Source organism: Gallinula chloropus (assembly GCF_964237585.1).
Source record: "Gallinula chloropus genome assembly, chromosome: 2".
Taxonomy (NCBI): Eukaryota; Metazoa; Chordata; class Aves; order Gruiformes; family Rallidae; genus Gallinula; species Gallinula chloropus.
The window spans coordinates 82,876,547-82,896,504 of NC_140086.1; the positions used below are offsets into that span (position 1 = coordinate 82,876,547).

The 19,958-nt window shown below is 36.5% G+C and overlaps 1 protein-coding gene across 2 annotated transcripts in view; it reads right to left on the reverse strand.

Moving 5' to 3' along the window:
- CDH12 (cadherin 12) overlaps window positions 1-19,958 on the reverse strand; it is a gene marked incomplete at both ends in the record, with an annotated part of 159,268 nt that overhangs the window by 46,174 nt on the left and 93,136 nt on the right. For both annotated transcript variants that reach the window (XM_084280128.1, XM_084280127.1), the window contains one exon: window positions 3,413-3,600. In XM_084280128.1, the coding sequence (XP_084136254.1) occupies window positions 3,413-3,600 (188 nt within the window). The remainder of the gene's footprint in view (window positions 1-3,412; window positions 3,601-19,958) is intronic.

Here is a 19,958-nt window from a genome sequence, read left to right on the forward strand (position 1 = left end):
GGATGAAAGGTACTACATAAATATAAAACCTAACGAAGACTGTATTAAATAGCACCAAACAAGGGAAGAAATAGATCATTGTATTCCTAATATCCCTAATTCCTAATAGACAACTGCATGGAGCACTATCCTAAAAACAGACATTTTCCCCTCTTTTTACTGATACTATTTTCCTTTCTTTTTCTTTTTTTTTTTTTTATTTGGGAAAGCGAGGCAGCTATTACAGTACTAACCACACAGTGGTGCTAAATGGCATTTGGCTCATTTCTTTAGCAGAGTATAAGAAAAGCTATTCCTTTTTTAATATATGTAAATAGCACAAGACTAGTAGTAATCAAGATTATATTGGATCGTAGTATAAAAATAAATTATCCACCAAAACAGATGATTTAAGAGGTGCACCTTGTCCAGCTGTATCTAGTGTCCAAGAAGCAGAGAAAGGCCTTTTGCCATTGTACTTAACATGCTGAAAAGAACAGTTTGGCTTGTGCAATTTTTTATCATCAAAGGTTGTTTGCACCAAAAATAAACACAGTCCAAGTAAGCGTCTTTTTTTCTCAATTTTGATACAGAAACATCTCCATCTGTTTTTGCGTAACAGGAGCGCAAAAAAAGCATCTATGCAGTGACTGACAGTTTCTGGTTGCAAGAAATTTTTCAGGAGAAATAAAAGTAAACTTTAGAAATGCTTTTGAAATGGCTGAGCACCAAATTACTGTAGCACAGAGTGAGAATATGCTACAACAAGAGAGAAAATGCAAACTGGTTTTAAAGCACGTAACCACTGGCATTAGTGGTTTTGACTGTTTATTATTTATAATTCATAAGCAAAAGCTTGGTCCTATTCATTCATCAGCTATGATTTAAAGAAAGACATAAATACATACCTAACTTAAATATCTGTGTAATCCCACAAGGTCAAATCAGTATTTTGAACACCATGCAATGTGAAATTGCTTCTGTGCAGGCAAATGAATAGTGCTGTTGCAGGCTTGTACAGTACAGGTAGAAAGCATTTTAATAGGTGGCTACAGAATTGTGAATGTCCAGAGCACTTCTGAAAATCTGAAAACTATGACCCAGGAGAACACTTTTATATAATACTACAAGTGTAGTGGATATGAAAAGACAACTGAGTTAACAACATCTTTAAGAATCTGGATCGTTCTTGTTTAACCTGGGATCCAGCAAGGAATTACAGTGGATGAGTTTTGGATGAGTTGGAAATGTTTTAAAGGACTTGGATCTTTTAAAGCTTAGTGAATGAGTCCTTTTCATTGAGATGTTTTGTGAAGGGCAATGCGTTAGGTCTGTATAAAGGCATTCTTCACTGGAGGACCTGTGTTTTGGGTTTATCTTCTTTCCATATGCCTGCATAGGACAAAATTGGCATTGCCTGACCTTCACAGTCTGTCACTGTCTCCAGGCTCACTGCGATGAAGAAGATCAAGAAGGGATTAGGATTATACTTTTTACCCTCCTGTTCAGTGACAGAGATCTAAAATTTACATTAGGCAGCATCAATTATCCTGTTGTAAAAAGTGAGCTGTAATGTCAGATATGCCATATCTTCTTACTGAAAAGGCTAAATAAAGGATGCAAAATAAAATTACCTGGATATATAATAAAAAAATGCCATTTTTGTGTTCATTTTAATTTTAGGTTCAATTGCTTATTATATAATTCCCCATATAGCGGTCTCAAAAATGGCCAGGCATTTTGCCTGTGATGGTTCTGAGATTAACTGTACCAGGCAAATTCATATGTGAATGCCCCTTGTCAGTAACAACTACTATATGCACAGTATTTGAATCTGTGTTACTCATTTGAATGCTTGCCTATACATCCAAACATATATGTACACTTAGCCATAAGTGTGGAAAAATTCCATTGCTGTGTAAAAAACCAAGCAGCACAGCTGAGGCCTAGAACTAATCCACGGAGAACTGAATCCTATCACAAATCTACTCGAACATTCAGTTTTCAATGGTTCCCACTCACTGCTGGTTCTGACTGGCAGTGTGTATGGAGGGGCATGCAGCTTGCTCAGCCTGACAGCTCCAGACTGAGCTATTTTTGAATCATCTGCATAGAGAGAAAAAGGTGATCAGAGTGAATTTTCTAAAAATCAAACAAGTTTTACAAATTCAGGTAAGGAGAAAGCTGTGCATTCAAATTTTATTCAAAAAAGAAAGGTGTACGTGAACAGTGTACAGTGTTTGTGTCTCATTGATAAATTACTTTATGTGGGATACGTAGCTTCCATTTTATGTCACTAAAACTAGCAGAAAAGTGACTTGATATCATCTGGGCCTTTAATGCACCCATGGATAATTTATTATTCCATGGTTCAAGAGGCTGAAGCCAGGAATTTTGTTGTTAGAATGAGTATAATGCAAATACAGATTCAGTCAGAGCCGGGGGAAATTTAAGTACCTACTTTCCAAAGTTTTTTGGAACTAAAGCTTGTCTTTTCCTAAAGCTTGTATTAATACACATCTGGAGCTCTTTCCTTCCCAGACCTTTGCAAAGTGTTCAGTTTATAGATCTGTTTATTTTACAAAAATTATATCTACAAGCATGAGCTGTCTATAAAAAATAACCTGGCCTTTCAAAGTGAGCTGGTCATTCTGATTTCTTTCCGCTAAACAAGTTGATGATCGGTGTACATGTACATGCCTGGGTTCAGAAGATAACTATTGGATAAAATGTGAGCATACTTTTTTTGGATCTTTCCTACTGAGTACCTTAATCACTAAATTCCAAATAATGCTTCTCCTTTCCATCTTAAAAATTTATAAATTCAGTAGTCTTGCACTTATTCTAGTATGTTAAAGCAACATCAACAGCTGAGATGCAGCATGCATGAATATCTGATCACCAGCTATTTGGGACACTATTAGGAGACTAGAAGTAGGACACATCGATTTGCAACCATCTGGGACTCCTCTACCCTGAGTAAAAACTGTGCACAACACTATTGTACAATAGCTTCATTATTAAAATAGCAAACATGAAATAAAAACTTTCAAAGTAAAACATTTACAAGTGAAAATGAAATATATTGTGTCAAACATAGAATATAGCTCTTTTATTCCAAGCTGTGAAGTGGAGCATCTTTCATATGGTTTTAGGTGTAAAAGCAAAAGATGAATTATACGTTGTAAACTGAGGTAAGAATTACTTTTCTGCCATTAAAAACTGATAAAATTTTTGAAGAATCATACCTGATGGTATATGAAGTGAAAAACTAAACTCCAAATTCTTTTAAGACTAAGATCACAACTACAGATTGTAATAAAGATACAAACTACTGTGTGTTACTTGTGAGTTATAATTGCACAGTATTTCATTCTCTTACCTCATTTCTCCTTTAAGTCATAGGTATATATACCCCATCAGTGTCACATACCTTTTTCAGTTTGATGACTCCTTCCTGGGTATTCTCATCTGTTGTGATGTCAAATAAGTTTCCTCCATCTCCTGGAACTATGTTGTACTCAATTTCTGCATTTTTCCCAAAATCAGGGTCCACAGCTCTGATCCTTCCAATAGCAGAACCAACGTGAGAGGACTCTGGTACTTTTAAATGGAAGATACCTGTCACAAAGTGGTAGAAAGTGATTCTTGGGATTTCATCATATTTAAAACAGTCAGTCTGATTAGAATCATGGATCCTGTACAAAATAAACAGACTTAAATCATCCAGTTAAAATTATGAGATCACACCAAGAAATTATTAGAAAAAGATATGCTTGTTTTACCCACTGAATATATTAATTTTACCCAGTGTCTAGTGGTCCACTGCAACTGTGAAAACCTTACCATCTCTGTCTCTTGGGTTATCTCTTAAAACTAGAGAGTTTTAAAGTGTTTAACAACACCATGTAAACTGCCATGTGAAATAACATATTAATTTTAGTCTTTAAGTTATTTTTTATTGCAAGCTTTATTGTTTTACCTTACTTACTGACAAGATTTTTTGCTTCCTGATTATGTATCTAGTTGTCTTTTCTCATTAAGGAGGAAGTTCTATCCACAATGTTTGTTTTAAGAAGTTCCTTTGTTTAAATTGCAGTTTATGTTTAATTTAGCTATTTTCCCTTTGTTCAGGCAAGTGTTATTTTCCAACAACTGGTTATGATTTAGCAAAGCTGAAGTTCAGTTTTGACACTGTTACTAATTTAGCGCAGATTTTTCTGAGAGTGTCTACAAGAAGAACTGTAGATTATTTAAGCTGTACACAGAGCTTGAGTCATTTCATTAGTATCTTTATGTTAGAAATATTGGTTCTTCAAGGTGTTGAATTGTGACACTGTAGTACCAATCTGTGTTTGAATGGATCTATAATTTTGCAGATATGGTTAATGTTTTTGAATTAAATTCCACTTGCAGACATTATGTCTATAGGCATTTTCCTCCTTCTATGTTTAACAGGTTTTAGTACCTGAATTATTTTTTTTTGTATGGGAAAATATATCTATACATTTCACAGGAGTCAAAAGGGAAAATTCAGTGGGAAAAGGATTTCCTCCCATTTCTGTAGCAGCACTACATGTTCAGCTACCTGCGAAGGAAAGGAAGATATTTATGTGTTGGCCACCAGAGGGTGCGCTTATTAAAAATTTCGGTGCTAAACATAAACCTCGAGCTTTGCCAGCCTTCCTTTTCAGTTTATTTAATGGTAATAAAAGTTAAAAAAAAAAAAAAAAACAACCCACCCAAACCCAAAAAACCCACGCCAACCAACCAGCCTACAAGAAGCTTACACATTTTTAAAATAAGCATCACTGCTGATATGTGAGGGGAAGAGTTGTGTTGAAAAAACTGCTAGACATAATAATTAAAATAGCTAAAAGAAAAGGTCCAAAGTGCATTGAGTCAGCCTTGACTTCAATGACATCAGTACCAGCACGCCTTAGTTTATAATCCCATGCCCTGCTTTACTAGGCTGCTGCTGAAGCACCTGCCTTCCCTTCAGCCGCACTGCTGGCTGGGGCTGCTGCTTCACATGGCTGCCAGTGAACACCACCACCACAAGTATTTCCAGTGGGCAGGCAATGCTCGCCTTTCTTCGCACAGCGGCCTGTGCTGTCAAAACCTAGGGCAGCTTTTGGAGCTGATTTCAGCGAGCCCAGGAATTTTGATTCGCTTCATCCTGATTGTCAACACAGGTAGCATTTACTTGCCCCATCATTTCATTTTCCTGGGTCATCTTTCAACAGCTCTCATGGGCCAAGCCCCTTCGGCACAGAGAAACACTGGCACCAGCCTTCTCTGTTCCTCTAAATGTGAACACGTAGGAGGAAATTTTTACCTCTTTTTCAACAGTATAGCAGGACAAGCATCTGTGACTGGTGGGAGGCGTATTAGGGGGATGTCTTGGCGATTTCTGCCTGGTAGTGGTTCAGTCACACTTCACAGAATAAGGTTCTGAGAAGTTGTATATCACGGAACAGCAGGATAGATGACTTTCACATCCAGCCGCTGAATTAAGCAGCAGACACTATTCCCTGTTGTTACCTGCTTACAATGCATGCTCTGTCAGCTTTTTCAGCTTTGTAGTATTTCCAGGTGAGGGAAAAAAGTCACATTAGTGCTGCTGGATCAGGAGCAAACCTATTCTTTTGTGAGTTTGTAGTTTGTGATACAGTACCTGTGTAATTGTCTGTTTGATTGCCTCTGAAAAAAAGTGTTTTGTCTGTTTTGTCCCTCTGTCCATCAGTATGCAAAGTATATCTGAAGGTAGATGGTGCTTGCTTTGTTTGTGAAAATCCATGAAAATAGAGTCTGCTTCTGTCAGCATCTGCATTTGGACATTACCACATGTAGCTTTCTAGTACTTATTGACTGAGCTACTGAAGGTTATCCAATTATCATTTCTCTTTGTTTTTTTTTTTTCCAAGGAACATGTAAAAAAAACCTTTCCTTCTTTTTCAAAGTGGATGTACTAAAGGAAGCTTTGCTCCTTCTTCTTCTTGTTTTAACAGCTGGAAAGGAGCACTATGCCACAAAATATTATCCGCGAAAGAGTAGCCTCAACTATTTCTTAGTTGTACCTCAATGACCATGAGTAAAGAATAAAATTCTAACATGTTATGCAGGAGACAATCACAAATCCTCACATTACCTAACGTCACTTACAAATATGTGTGTTACTTGGTCTCTGCTGTGCAAGTTACTAAGATGAAGTAGAAGAGAATGGATGCAAAAGGGCTTTGCCTATACTTGAATCCTGTTTTATGTTTCCATAACACAGTTCTAGCCCTGTTGCCCAGGTCTTTTACAGACACTTGTATCAGATGACAGAAATCATTGCTTCAGTGTTTGCTCTTTACAGCCACAATTTTGGTGAATGTAAAGCGTTAGAGCATATGATAATGGATTTTTCCTTCTTTGCCTATTTGATCTATTCTTAGTGAACAGAAGAGCACTCAGATTCATTAAAACAAACATTTCTCTATAAAATATTGTACCTGGCTGTAAAGCATATGGGACTTAGATGGAGTCAAAGTAACACTACATTACTCATTTCAGATTGTTTAGGCTTTTATCAGTTATTTTCAATGACTTGCCATTTCATCACTTCCAGAAATTCAACAGCAATAAAGATAGGGTCATTCAGATTAATTTGAAACTCTGAAGTAATCTTCAACTCTGCCAGAGTCAGATCTCTGAAGATGTAGTATGTAATTACACTGCCATCGTCCTCCTGTAATAGTATCTTCACAGCATATGGAAGCTGTTAATGGCGCTACTGTGACAACATACTTTTAGAATAAAATAAATGAAAACAAAAAATGTCTATTGTTGCCAGCTCAGGGAAAAAAACTTCAAGAGAATATAATGTATAACATGAAAACCTTCCCCCCCCCAAGAAAACAGTCTTTGTACAGAGGACATTTGATATGATCAATACACACTGCGCATGAAATGCAGCAGAAAGACTGTTTCGTAGATTATTTTTTTTCTTTTTTTTTGGAAGACATTAGTTCTTGCTGTGGACTTGCTGTGACAGTTTAGCATTATTCATTTTTTATTGTCCATTTTGCCTGTATACAGTACTACCCCCATTTGCTGTAGAAGTATATTGAAACAGGCCTGAGTAATAGCCTTTTACTCCCAAAGGTCTTGAAAACCTTGTTCTCTGCAGCTTCTAGAAATGATGGAACAAACAGGTTAGACAAACTTATGCAGCAGCTGGCTACGCTCGTCTGCCTCAAAAATCTGTCTTCTCCTTGCATAAATCTCTTTTAAATGTGTTTCCTAAGGTTGCTGCTGGCTTTTGAAAAGGGTGAGTGATACGGGATGTACCAAAGGAGCAAGCCCTTACTTCCCTCAGACTGTACTACAAAACTGGACTGTGTAGCTAGCTACCCTTTTTGCTAACTTCAGTCACATACATGGCATGCAAGTTGGAGTATTTTCACATATAGGAAAGCTAGCAACAATGCATATTACCTGGTCCAGATTTTTCACTCTGTTGTAAATGGAATTTTAAGGAAACATGCTATATTTAAGGCCAACAATCATGTGCCAGTTGATACGCTTAACTTCTGCAACACTTCATACTTAAATTATAATTAAAATTCAACTCAGAACACACAACTAGAGAAAGCCCAATGATTAAGTATCTTGGCATAAGCATCCAGACGTTCCCTTACAAAGCCCATGTAGTCTCTATGTGACTCAAGGTGTGAAACTTCCTTTGAGTTTCAGGTTGTGCCACATCAACGAAGATGATAAAAATAAATGAGTGATGATGCTGTTGGAGCTTTTAGGTTGAAATGACTGATAAGGCTTATTACTCAGCCCCAAAAACATTCAAGAAACCGAGGCAGAGGTGAGCTAACAACTCATATGCACTGCCTCTTAGTTTATAAAACAAAGATGGTTCCAAACTACATAGCGGGAAGAAAGCAAAGCTGAGTAAGTGACAGGTAATCAGTCATATTGACTGAAATTCAGCACACATTTACAGTTCTTTTGACATGATTAGATTAGTTTTAGTTTTTAAGGCTCAAAAGCTGTTCCAGGGTTTGATTTTTAACTACAAATGTGGGGGTTTTTTGTTTGCTTTTGGTTTTTTTGTTTTTCATTGCCTGCAGTTTAGGGGTACACCATCACTTTACCAAGGTTTTCAGTTATGATGATAATAAGAAATGAAAACCACTGTTACATCTCATCAGCAGAACAACCATTAAGAAATAACTCAGGTTAGCTAAATGCATAATGACCCTCAACGAAACAGATGTGAATGCTGTTTGAGCTTTCCTCTAACCTATCACCATGTACATACTGTGTATATCCAAGATCATCCTCTCCTGATTTGTCTCTTTTTTTTTTAATTCTCTTTGGCAACTGCCAAAGTATTGCAGAGTAGTAAATTATGGTAGCATGAAACTTACAGGCAACATTGAAATAGAATAATTTCTTTCCCTTTTATCTAAATATTTAATGTTTTCTTAGAAAAAAAAAAAAGCAAACAGATTACGTATACCACAATATTCTTTTTAGATTAAATTACCAAAACATTTCAGTTTTTATCCTGGCCAAGTTATAAGGGCACTGATTTCTGTCTGTTTCAGAAGAATATAAACATATCACATAGTCCATGTTTACTTGCTGGTGTTTTAACAATAGTGTACTCAGCAAAAGAAAAGATACTGTAAATTCAAGCAGATACTGAGTATAGTGAACCTGTTACATCAGCTACAGCTAATCAGCCTAATTAATTAGCAGCATCTCATGTACATGCTCCTAAAATTGGGCAGATGTGATTTAGCACAGCGGTGAGATATATTCATGCTTCTCGTAGCTGTGGCTTTGGGCCCTGCAGGGAGTTGGGACCTTTTGTTGGGAAAAGAAAGGTTGTTTTTTTTCACTATGTGCTCTGATGCAGATCACACATAACTTGGCATGGGTTGGTAAAAGCTCAGTGATGAGACTTCTTCTTCTATCCCCAAACACACTGCTCTAAGTTACGGTTTGTGGCCTTACTAGGTAAAGCATAACCATTCTAAAAAATTCCATGGTTTCCAAAGTCCACACCGAGCAGGAGCTGCATCTAACCAGACTGCAAAGGTGCTGCTTATTCCACTGATAAGGTGTATTCAGAAAGCTGACTTTGCATGTCAGAGTCTAATTCCACAGAGCACAGTATCTTTCCTGTTAGAGCAAGGGTTTAGGAAAGGGAAATGACAGTTCATTTTCTCAGATGAAGATATTCAGACCCATAGCTTCTGTCCCCAACAAGTGTTAGGTGTAGAGCAATAGACAATATTCTTTTTAACAGCACAAGGTAGAAATAATCGTAGAAGCAGTTGTTTGGAGCGAGGCACTTATATATGCGTATCGCTATACCTAGGCACGAATAATACTCCATCATCTCTGAAGAATCTTGAATTTTCTATGTGTAGTGGCACAGTTTTACTAGGAAGGGAAGAAAATGCTCATTTCTAGAACTTCCTCAAGTTTATAATTAAGGGTTTCTTCTAGATTATAAGGATTTGAACTCTGACAAGCCTAGAAATCCAAACCAAGTTCCTGGGTATTTGTTTTAATCATACTGGTTTTATTGTATAGGAAAGATCCCACCATTATCACTTCTCCTTCCGTTGGTCTCACTCTGTAGAAAACTGGTGGCTAAATGATCATCTAACTTTGTCAATGAGTTCATGTGTTAGACAACATGTCTCATTGAATCTCTGAAGGCTTATGTTCAAAACTAGTTCTCAATGATCAGCTTCATTATCTGTCATGACCAAAAATGAACTGTTCCACCAATATCCAGCCTACTGCTTAAGAAATTATTACCAAAGTCAGCAAAGAGTCCAAAATACAATTAGAAAAATATTTTGGGGGGCTTATAGCCTAAAAGTTTGAATCAAATGTTTTTATGAAAGTTACCTAGTGTTTATAAGGAATAATCAAGGTGTGGCATGCCTTACAGATAGAAAAAAAGTTTGGAGGAGAAAACGACTTTTTCAGATTCTCAGAAAGCAGGTAACTGGCATGTATCAGATAGGTCTGCTGGTATTATTCTGGTGATTACGCTGTCACCACGAAATAAATCAGTACACTTATTCCCTCTATAAAATTTAAATTGCGTGATATATGGAAATGTTAACATGATAAAAAGTAGATTGCCAAGGATGAGGCAGAGTTGGTAATGCTCTGCTTAATATCTGCTTCTTAAATATCTTGTGGGAGCTTTTTCATGTTTTCTTTATTACTCTGGTGCAAAATATAATAACACAATTTTACTACAATTCATTCATTCTTAAGAATTTGGTCAAAGCATTTATTTTAGGATCCATTGACTAAATAAATTAGGCCCCTATACTTAGTTCTCTGAGTCACACCTAAGTTGTATGCCTAAAATGACTTCAACAAAAAGTGCTCAACATCTATCTTACTCAGAAGACTCCCTGTGAATCTTTGATTTGTGTACATTTCATGTAAATTGTTTTCCCTAGATGATATATTACTTTTTTTCATTACGTTGGCACAGTCTGAAGGACAAAAATTATTATTTCGTAAGATGAAACTGTGAAATCATCAACTAAAAGTGCATAATAGTTCAGTGTTCTTTAAGTTTTGGTTTACTGTATGCAGTTTCCTTAAAATACTTAGATATAGCCCAAAAATAATGATACAATAGGTTAGCAATTGGCCTCACATTTGTAGTCCTTTGTACTTTAAAGTAAATATAATCAACTCATCAAAAGTGATGTTTATGTCTTCCAACTTGGGTGATTAAAGGTGAGATCTGTATAAAAAGAGTGCTGCTTTTGCCGTGAAATCTGTGGGTAGTGAGTGCTTAATTATAGATCCTTTTCTTGAGAGCACTGGCAATCACATTTATAAGAACAACAAATTTGCTGTGAAAGTCACTGAGGAAAAAAATAATTGTCATGAATTTGAGAAAAAAACTTGAAGGACTTCCCCTAGAATATGTCTGTTATTTTCATTTTATTTTTATAGCTTCCTTTATGCAAAAATTCAACTAAAGATGTATTTTGGACACAAGAGAAGACATTTTCAGAACTGCTTAGTATCTGCAGCTCCTATTGCTGTCAGTAGGACCCTTTGGATTACTGCAAGCACTTTTTGGGAATCCTATTTAACACTCTTACAAGGAGTAGAGCACTCCTGAATCTGACTACAACTGTGGTTATTTGATATTTTATAAAACCATGAGCCTAAACTATTATGATTATGATTAGATTATAATTAGTAAACATATGGTCTGTTCTGTTTCACTTCATGTTGCACTGTAGCCTCTAAATTTTCAGAAAGCAAGCCCACGACATTCAGAAGAAGAAAGTCTGTGTTCATTTCTTACTTGGATGTAAGGCCTCAGGGCAAAAGACAGATGCTACCAGAAATGACAGTGATGCAGCAAGTGACACTATAGCCTGTGAGACGCTTTTCAAACAATTCTCAAGGCAACCCCATGCTGTTAAATCTAGAACCTGATCTACTCTTCAGTATCAGAGAGTAGGTGGAGATGCATGGTGCTTTTAAGCCATTCCAAGGTTACCGTAGATAATTTCATGCATCCGATCTAAATACTCTTTGTGTTTTGAATAATTTATTCACCAATCCCCACAGATAACACATTGGGGTGGAATGAATGTCATGATTCTAGCCAAGGGTTGTTCAATTCCTATGAACCATATTTCTTTAGAAATATACAGAAGGTAGCAGATGTAAAATACAACAATTAATGATAATAATCCACTATGATGATAATGATGTGTTTAAGAATAATTGACCTATAAATCTCACTGTTAATGATCAATTGCCACTTAAACTTGATGATGGAGGAAAATGAATTGGATAAGTACAATGTATTTTTATGACAAATATAGATACTATTTAACTTCTAATGACTATTGTGCTCATTTGTACTACTTGGACTGTTGCTTACTGTGTTACATTTTATCTAGTGACAAATTACCTATATTTTTCATTGGTTATAGAATAGTAAAAAAAAAAAAAAGCTGTATTAGTTTTCATGCTCTGCTTTGCAGCTGAGAGTTCACTCTCTCTCAGTTTAGAGCTTCAAAGAGGTTTTTATTTCATTCAATTCCTGTAAGAATAGCCTTTGCAAAATATGCATTCTTGAGAAAGTTAAAGAAAAATGTGAAGCACATGTAAAATTTACTAAACATTTAGTGTTTAGATAATCTATGGTAACTGAATATTTATCCCTCTTGACTATTATTCTCTCCAGTTTATTTCTTACTTTTTTTCAAAATATTATGCTTTAGTTGGGTTCTGTGTCATTGTCTCATCTGAATCAAATTGCACTCTTCAAGATGCTTTATGATCAAGATCATTCAACAGTGACAGCTATAAAAAAAAAGTTTCTGGGGGAGCTTTTCCTAAGACCACTTCTGGAGGCAAATCAGCTCTTACTGAATGTGTGTGAAGAATGCTGATGTGGAAAGGAGTAAGACAAAAAATGAAGTTGACATAAGTGTAAATAGAAATCTGTATAGATGATGATTTTTATGTTAACTCCTTTTTGTTGCAAAATAGTAACAAATAGTAACAGAAGCCTACTGAGCTCTCAGGTGCTGTGCCCCAAGGTGGGCTGCATGGCCTGGATTGCAAAGCAAAGGCTTAAAAAAGGTACAACCATACAAAGAAATTTCATGTACTGGCTGTACTCTGTGGCCCAGAAGTTAGCCTGTATAGAATGGCCTATTTCCATGTTATTAAATACTTTTACCCATACCAAAATAGGTCAGCTTCATGGAAAGTGACTGCAGAGAATAGTTCCTGATCTTTACAACTTTCCCCAAATGCCCTGAATTTTTCTGAAAAAGTTTTACTTAGTGTTGGTCAAAACTGTGCCCAGTGGCTGCACTGGGGCTAACAGTACGGATGGTTTAACTGTCCAGGAACTTTCCCCAACACTCTCATGTCCTATGAGTCTTCAAAGCAAATTAAAATGAGCTGCTGTGTACCTTCTTATGGTCTACCTAAAAATGTCTACAATCACACTGATTAAGTGGTTGTGTAGAAAAAGAAAAGAACAGAGGCTTTTTTATGACATGCTGTCCAACATGTAGCTAACTCAGGTGGGTCAAATAAAAACAGCAGACAAGGGTCACCAAGCTGACAGTGTAGTGGCCAGACCAAGTAAAATGGAATTCTAGAGAGCTTATCTGGGATGGTAAAGACTAATGATCTCATTATAACAAATTGTGGACATACCCAGAGCCAGTAGTGAATCAATAAAGAATAATTTTTTTCAGCAGTGTTTATTATTGGGGAGGAAAAAACCCGACACATGAGGAGGAGAAGTAAGAGATACCAATGCTGTAGTTTTAAGATGAAAATACTAAGGATAATGCTGTGTTTCTTAGAAGGAACCTGGGTTAAAGAGGAGATACCCTAAGTTCTCTTCCAAATCCTTTACGAGCACTGTGCAAATACTGGTCTGCTAGTATTTGTTCATCTAGTAATTTGACCATCATTTTGCTAATGTTAAAGCTGTAGTTAAGTGACCCACTGGAATTACAACCCAAAATGATAATGACTTCTGTGTGGCTGCTGGTTTCATGATTGTCTTACAATTTCATGGGCATGCTTCTCTAGTCTTTGCACTCCTGTCTTCCAGCAGTCCTTGAAATGGTTGGTTAAAATGCATGTTCAATTAAAAAATACAGTTCTAGTTTACCCAAAAGTCACAGGCAAATGGAATTGAGACTTGCTTAAGATTTCCTGGTCTTAAAAGTTTTAAGCTTGGTTTACAAAACCAAGTTGGTGCTTTTTTCCCCTTCACATCTTATAGCACAGTAGTTACAAAATTTACAAAGACGGAGTAGACCAGAATTTAACCTTCCCTCCCTTTCTGGTTCAAAGCAAGCTCTGACTCAGTCTCCCACCTAATTACTACCCTCAGGCTAATCTGCAATGAATCTGTCTACCTGTCCCATTTAAGTATTTCCCATTTAGTATAAAATAAGTAATTAATTGCTGAAACTGAATTAGGACATCTTGTCTACAAGGAAATTCTTTAATCAATGAAAGATAGACTCATTTTAATTCCAAGAGCCAATGAAGATGCAAGGGCTGTATATAAAGCACAACAACTTTCAACACAGTACCAAGAGAAACCGTACTTTCTTATCTGAATTGCAGTGGGTAGAACAACTTGCAACAAAGTTGGGCAGAGTTGTTAAAATACTTTATTAGGCATATCAGAGCTCTGAACCTTAATCCTAAATAAGTTTTCTAGCAATTTGTCTGAGTAGGAAGGGAATAAATCTTCCTCATATTTAAAAAACATCAAAACCTCTGCTCTCATTTCAGTTGTTTTAGGTTAGTGAACAGAATAATTTCTTAATCACACAGTCCTTTTCTGTAAATGTCTAATTTAGTACTGAGTGGGATCTGTGTTGTAATCTTCTGAAGTCTTTAGAAGGAGGCACCACTATCTGAGGAACTTCTGTCTCATAGGCCACTTTTCCACAGTGAGTGAAAGATTTTTCTTTCTGTCTCATGGACCAGAAAACCTTTTACTTGAGCTTTACATCTGAACCCAATTTTGCAATAAAATCTGAACAAGTTGGTTTCAAAGCCACATGAATGGAATCAGTCACATTTACTGTGTGAGCAAAACTGACCTGGTTTTATATATTAAAACCTGTGCTAAATAGTGTATGTGCAATGTCTGTGATCTACTAAGCTTCCCAGAATATATAAATAAATAACTACGATAAGAGTTTTCAATCCACAGAGAGTATACGCCTGACTAGTTATACGCAGCCTAATCCAAGCTCGGCACTTGGTTGTCTTTTCTTTCAAAATATTTCTACAGATTTTAGTACTTGAAAGGAAACCTATTAATATATGCTTAGAACCAATAAATAGTACCTAAAAATACATGCTCTCTAAATGGTAGCAATATGCAAACTCTATTCCTAATATCATAATTGTGACATAGATAATAGACCTAATAGATCATTCAGAAAATAGATCATTCAAGTAGCATGCAAATGTTAAATAACTAAGAAAGGTTGTTTCTTTTTTACAAAGGTCTTTCTTTCTTACACTGAAATTCCTGAAACTGCATGAATGAAAGATCTTATTTTCCAGTTTCTGAATTGTCTGATTTGTTGACTTTCCTCTTTAAGGTTGTTTTTCCTCTGCGGTTGCCAGTGGAGGATTTAACGCATTTCTGCACAGTAATCGCCACCATTGAAATCCAAATCCAATTAGCTGCAAACTTTACAGTATGGACTGGCAGATGATGTGCAAGGTCCTAGGAGTGATCCTTCAACCTTGTATTATTTATGGTGTCATCACCAGAAAGATGAATAGTTGCATTTCTGTTTCCTGTATTTCTGTTAAGCTTTTTCTGGAAATTTGCCATGCGCTTTTATGCAAGCTAACTTGATGGAATTCACTGGGATGCTTCTGGAAAGACCAATGATAGCAAGAAACTGGCCCTCATAATATCTAGGTGCTGCTGATCTATAGCCGTCTGAACATTTAAAATGTGTTTGCCAAACAGCCCGGAGATAATGGTTTCTGACCATCAGAGACCTGCTTCTTTTAAAGCCAAGACATGGCACAAGTAGACGAAGTTCAAGTATTGGTTTCAAACCTTAATTCATTTTTTTTCTATTTAAACCAGTTTTCAATCATTCCCCTACACTATTGGCTTATTGTGTGAGTTGGAATAGATATGAGAAAACCTAGCTTTAGCCAATTAGCTCATTTGAACAGGAAAAATAATAAATTAAGGGAGTAGCACTTTAAAAATACATACCTTAAAAATGAAACCAACTCTTATTGCTGACTTTATAAGACATTTGAGAATGGTCTTTTATCTACTAATATCAGAATACAAACTGCATGTATTTTAAAATTCAATTGCATTTCTTCTATATCAGGGCCTTATCCTTTAAAAGTATATTTATGTCATATTAATATAAAAAGACATACTATTTCTTTGGCTAAAATGATTCTCATGTGCTTTTATTGCTCAGCATATAAGGGTTTATTTCTCTAAATTACTTTCACAGTCACTCTGTCATCAGGAACAAAAAAAAAGAGACAGGAAAACTGAAGCACAATAACATTACAAAGTATGAATCAACCACTTCACTTAATTGGTTTGATTCCATAAAGTGTAATTTGTACCAACTAATTATACAGTTTTTGTCATTTAAATGTTGAAGTAAATACAACCTATCCATCCTTTGTTGAAGTTCATTTTAAGAGCTGGAAACAAGCCACAGCTGTCCTTGCAGCTAGCTCAGACTGATCTAACGCTTGATGCGTTAAGGGCCAGCCCATTAGCTTCTAGGAAGGATGTGCTGAACTGTCTTTGTACTTAACCAGCTATCGTCTGCCTGAGTAGCTAAGAGCGAAAAGTCATCAGTTCCCTTCTGGACCAGGATGCATGCCTAGAGATAAACAGCTTTTATCCATTCTTCCCTACTGAAAGACAACATTGTGTTATACAAAATTTTCATTTGATTGATTGAACATTGTTGCTATGATTGACAAAATACTTTCTCTTTCAGCCCTTGCCTTATTTTTTTCTGTTTTTTTGCAAGAATTAAACTTCGGTATGAATCATTAATATTTATGAAAAAGCTCTGTCTTTAAAATGAAACATGCACAGCAGTGCAGAAAGTCAGTGTACTAATGAAGAGTCAGGCAAGACACATAAAACACTTCTGGAAAAAAAGTTCTACTAATAAAATAATTCAGATTCATTTTTCCTTCTAGTTATAAAGAAAATATCAGTTTTCTGAAGTGTCTCGGTTTTCTGAAATGTGGGCCAATAGATACCTGTGGGTCAAACAACTCTGAGAGAAATATATGATGTTTAGAGGTTTCCCTTGTTACACTCCTCCTTGCTGTTAGACACGCAAGGTGGGAGTTCCCTACTGAATATGTGTAAAAGCACAGGTTCTAAATAAAAAATTCCATGTTCAGCAGGATTGTCAGTGGTTTTTCATCTCTGGATGCTGATATCCCATCCAAACCTGCCTATCTCCTTAAAGGACCCTCGATGAGATGAAGGTGTTTCCGTGATACATTTTTTTCACAAGCTTGTAATGTATTATTTATCAATCTAGCTCCTTCCAGGTATTAATAATATATGTTCTCCCACTTCTGCTGTGAAATGTCTTTTTTTTTTCTTTTCCCCAGCTTAACTGAGTTCAGAAAAAAAAATTAAACTTTATTCAGTGATAAGTTATATCTTTTTATTTGATAGGGTAATCTATACCACAACATCTTTGGTATAAGACCTTTGAGAAACTGTAGTCCTGACAACGTAATATAAAAATATTCATCTTGCAGTTAGTGTTAAAGGGCCTTCAGTCCCTTTTTTCAGGCTGCACATGGACTTCTTGGCTTTGTTGACCAGCGCTGAGTAACGTGACAGTGGAGGTCTCAACTCTCAGCAACAGCGAGAGTTCTTTAGGTTCTGCCAGGTCTGAACTTGGCATCTACCTGGACCTGATCCTAAAGGCTTATTTTTCACACGAGGTAAAATTATGCACAAGTAACCTTTATAGCTATGGTTCTCAAGAACATGATAATCTCCATTTTCTGGCTGGTAGTTACTATGAATAATTGCAAGAGCAAAACTGAAAAATACAATTACTGTATTAGAAATAAAATTAATACTCAATATTTTTGTTTTGGTTTGGTTTGGTTTGTGTGTTTAGCTGTAATTACCTTTGTTTCTCTGTGAATTTCAGGCACTCTATACATCATCTCACATACACTCTAACCAAAGGGGACTGCTAAGTAAATCCCCATTGATCAAGACTTTTGCTTTCACTGTTTTGATAAAGCAGAAGTTTAAAAGAATGTAAGTATGTTGTTTGTAATACATCCCCAAAAAAGCCAGCATGTTTCAGGTAACTGTCTGCCTTGATCAAGCTTGTTGCAATACACTGGAGTCCCCAAACTGACATTTTATCTTTGTAAGCCATGCTAAATGCTTATTATTTTCAGTATCAACACAAACCTCCAATATTACTCTCTTCTGTTTTGTTGAAAGTCAGTGCTACGATTCAGGTTCTGTGACATTTGATATAATAGAAAGAAAAGGTTTTCAACCCTATTAGCATGCAAAGCACAGGGCAAGCCTGATCTCTTCTATTTTTTTTTTCCTCTCCTTCATAGCAACAATTGGGCAGAGACATCATAAGTACAGTGTATGCAATAAATGAGACCTCAAGGCTATCTTCTTCAAAGAGGATGATATATTCCATGATTTCTCTGTGTCATAAAAAGCGTCTGACATTATGTGAGACTTGTGTATTTTTGCAACACCACAGCAGATGAAGTCATACAATAAAATAGAAAATTACTAGGGCCCCTAACAGCAAAGAAAGTAAAATATACAACTAAAAATCAGACAGAGGAAAGAGCACTGGACCCAAGGAACTTGCCAATACACTAAGTTTTTCAATTTCCAGAGACCCACGTTATTTCCTCTTGCACCTGTGGTACCCTTCCAGCAGCAGGGGCTCCGTCTTGAAACATGGACAAAACTGCAGTGGTGGGTTCACAGAATCACAGAATCACAAAATTGTAGGGGTTGGAAGGGACCTCGAGAGATCATGGGGTCCAACCTCCCTGCCAAAACAGCTCCCTAGCACATATTGCACAGATAGACATCCAGACGGGTTGTTTAACAAGGGCTGAGCATAACAACAACGGGAATGTTGGTTGAAAAAGACCCTCTGGGATGATTTGCTTGTTGACCAGATTTGGAGGATCTCACAAGTGCTTTGATAGAAGTCAGGGAACGCAAGTGGGTACTAGTGGCTCTAGTCCACATGAATTCTGACAAAATAAAGTAAGACAGGACAGAGGTCTTGTGGCTAAAATTTAGGCTGGCAAGTGAAAGCTGAAGCTAAGGACATTCATAACATCGCAGTCTGAAATTGTCTCACTATGTACAATCAGGGACAGAAAGATGAAAAATCAAGGCTTTAAACACCAGCTGAGGTACAATTCATATTATTGGAAGGTAGGGCTACTTGCTAAAGAGTGGGAGTCCACAGAGAAGATCTGGCCTTAGGAAAAACTGGCATCAGAAATTTTAAAACCTTTCCTAGGATCACTGTGGTTCTAATTGGATAGTTCAGGAGAATCTGCAGGAGTTGGGAAGTACGCGATCCAAAAAAAGCCTGCAAAAGTACACAGCTCAGATAAAGGGTACAGTCACCAGAATTCTGCATCCTCTCACTGAAGAGCGCTGAAAAAGGTGATGGCAGTCCAGTAGGAAACACAGAAATGGTAGAGCACACAGAATCAAACCAGGGCCCAGTAAAGAGGAGAAAGAAAGCCACAATACAAAGCCAAGTGTTAAAATGGGCACTAGTATGGGTAGCTTTAGTGCTTAACGCTAAATAAGAATATCAGCATAATAGGCATGCTTGAAATCTGTGGAAAATAAGCAAATCAGTCACACAGTGCAGTAGCAAGGAGAAAAATACACAGGAAGGGGAAAGTAGACCGCATCAGTAGAGAAATAATGATGGTTGTTAAAGGAAGCTCTAAATGAAGTAAGACTTGAAGAAGAGAACAGTACTAACAGTAGCTAGTCAGGAAAAGTTCTTTAGTTATTCTAAATCTTACAGCAACCCTAATGAGTTGAACTGTAATATCTGTGCAAGTGCAATAAGAGCCAGAATTACATGATTGTTGTTCTCAGCTAAAAAAAAAAAATAAAAAAAAAGGAAATAAATAAAAGTGAGGGATAATGCTATAAAAAATCTGAATGGGATAGCTGAGACAGTTAAATCACTGTGGGTGGTGTGGATGCTGTCTAGGGACACCATTTTGAAGACCCACAGCAAAAGCACAGCATCCATTAAAAAGCAAGTCAGTAAGAGTAAACAGCATAGCTAATAAAAGAAGAACACATCTTTCAAAAAAATGAAGTTGTGTCTCAGGGA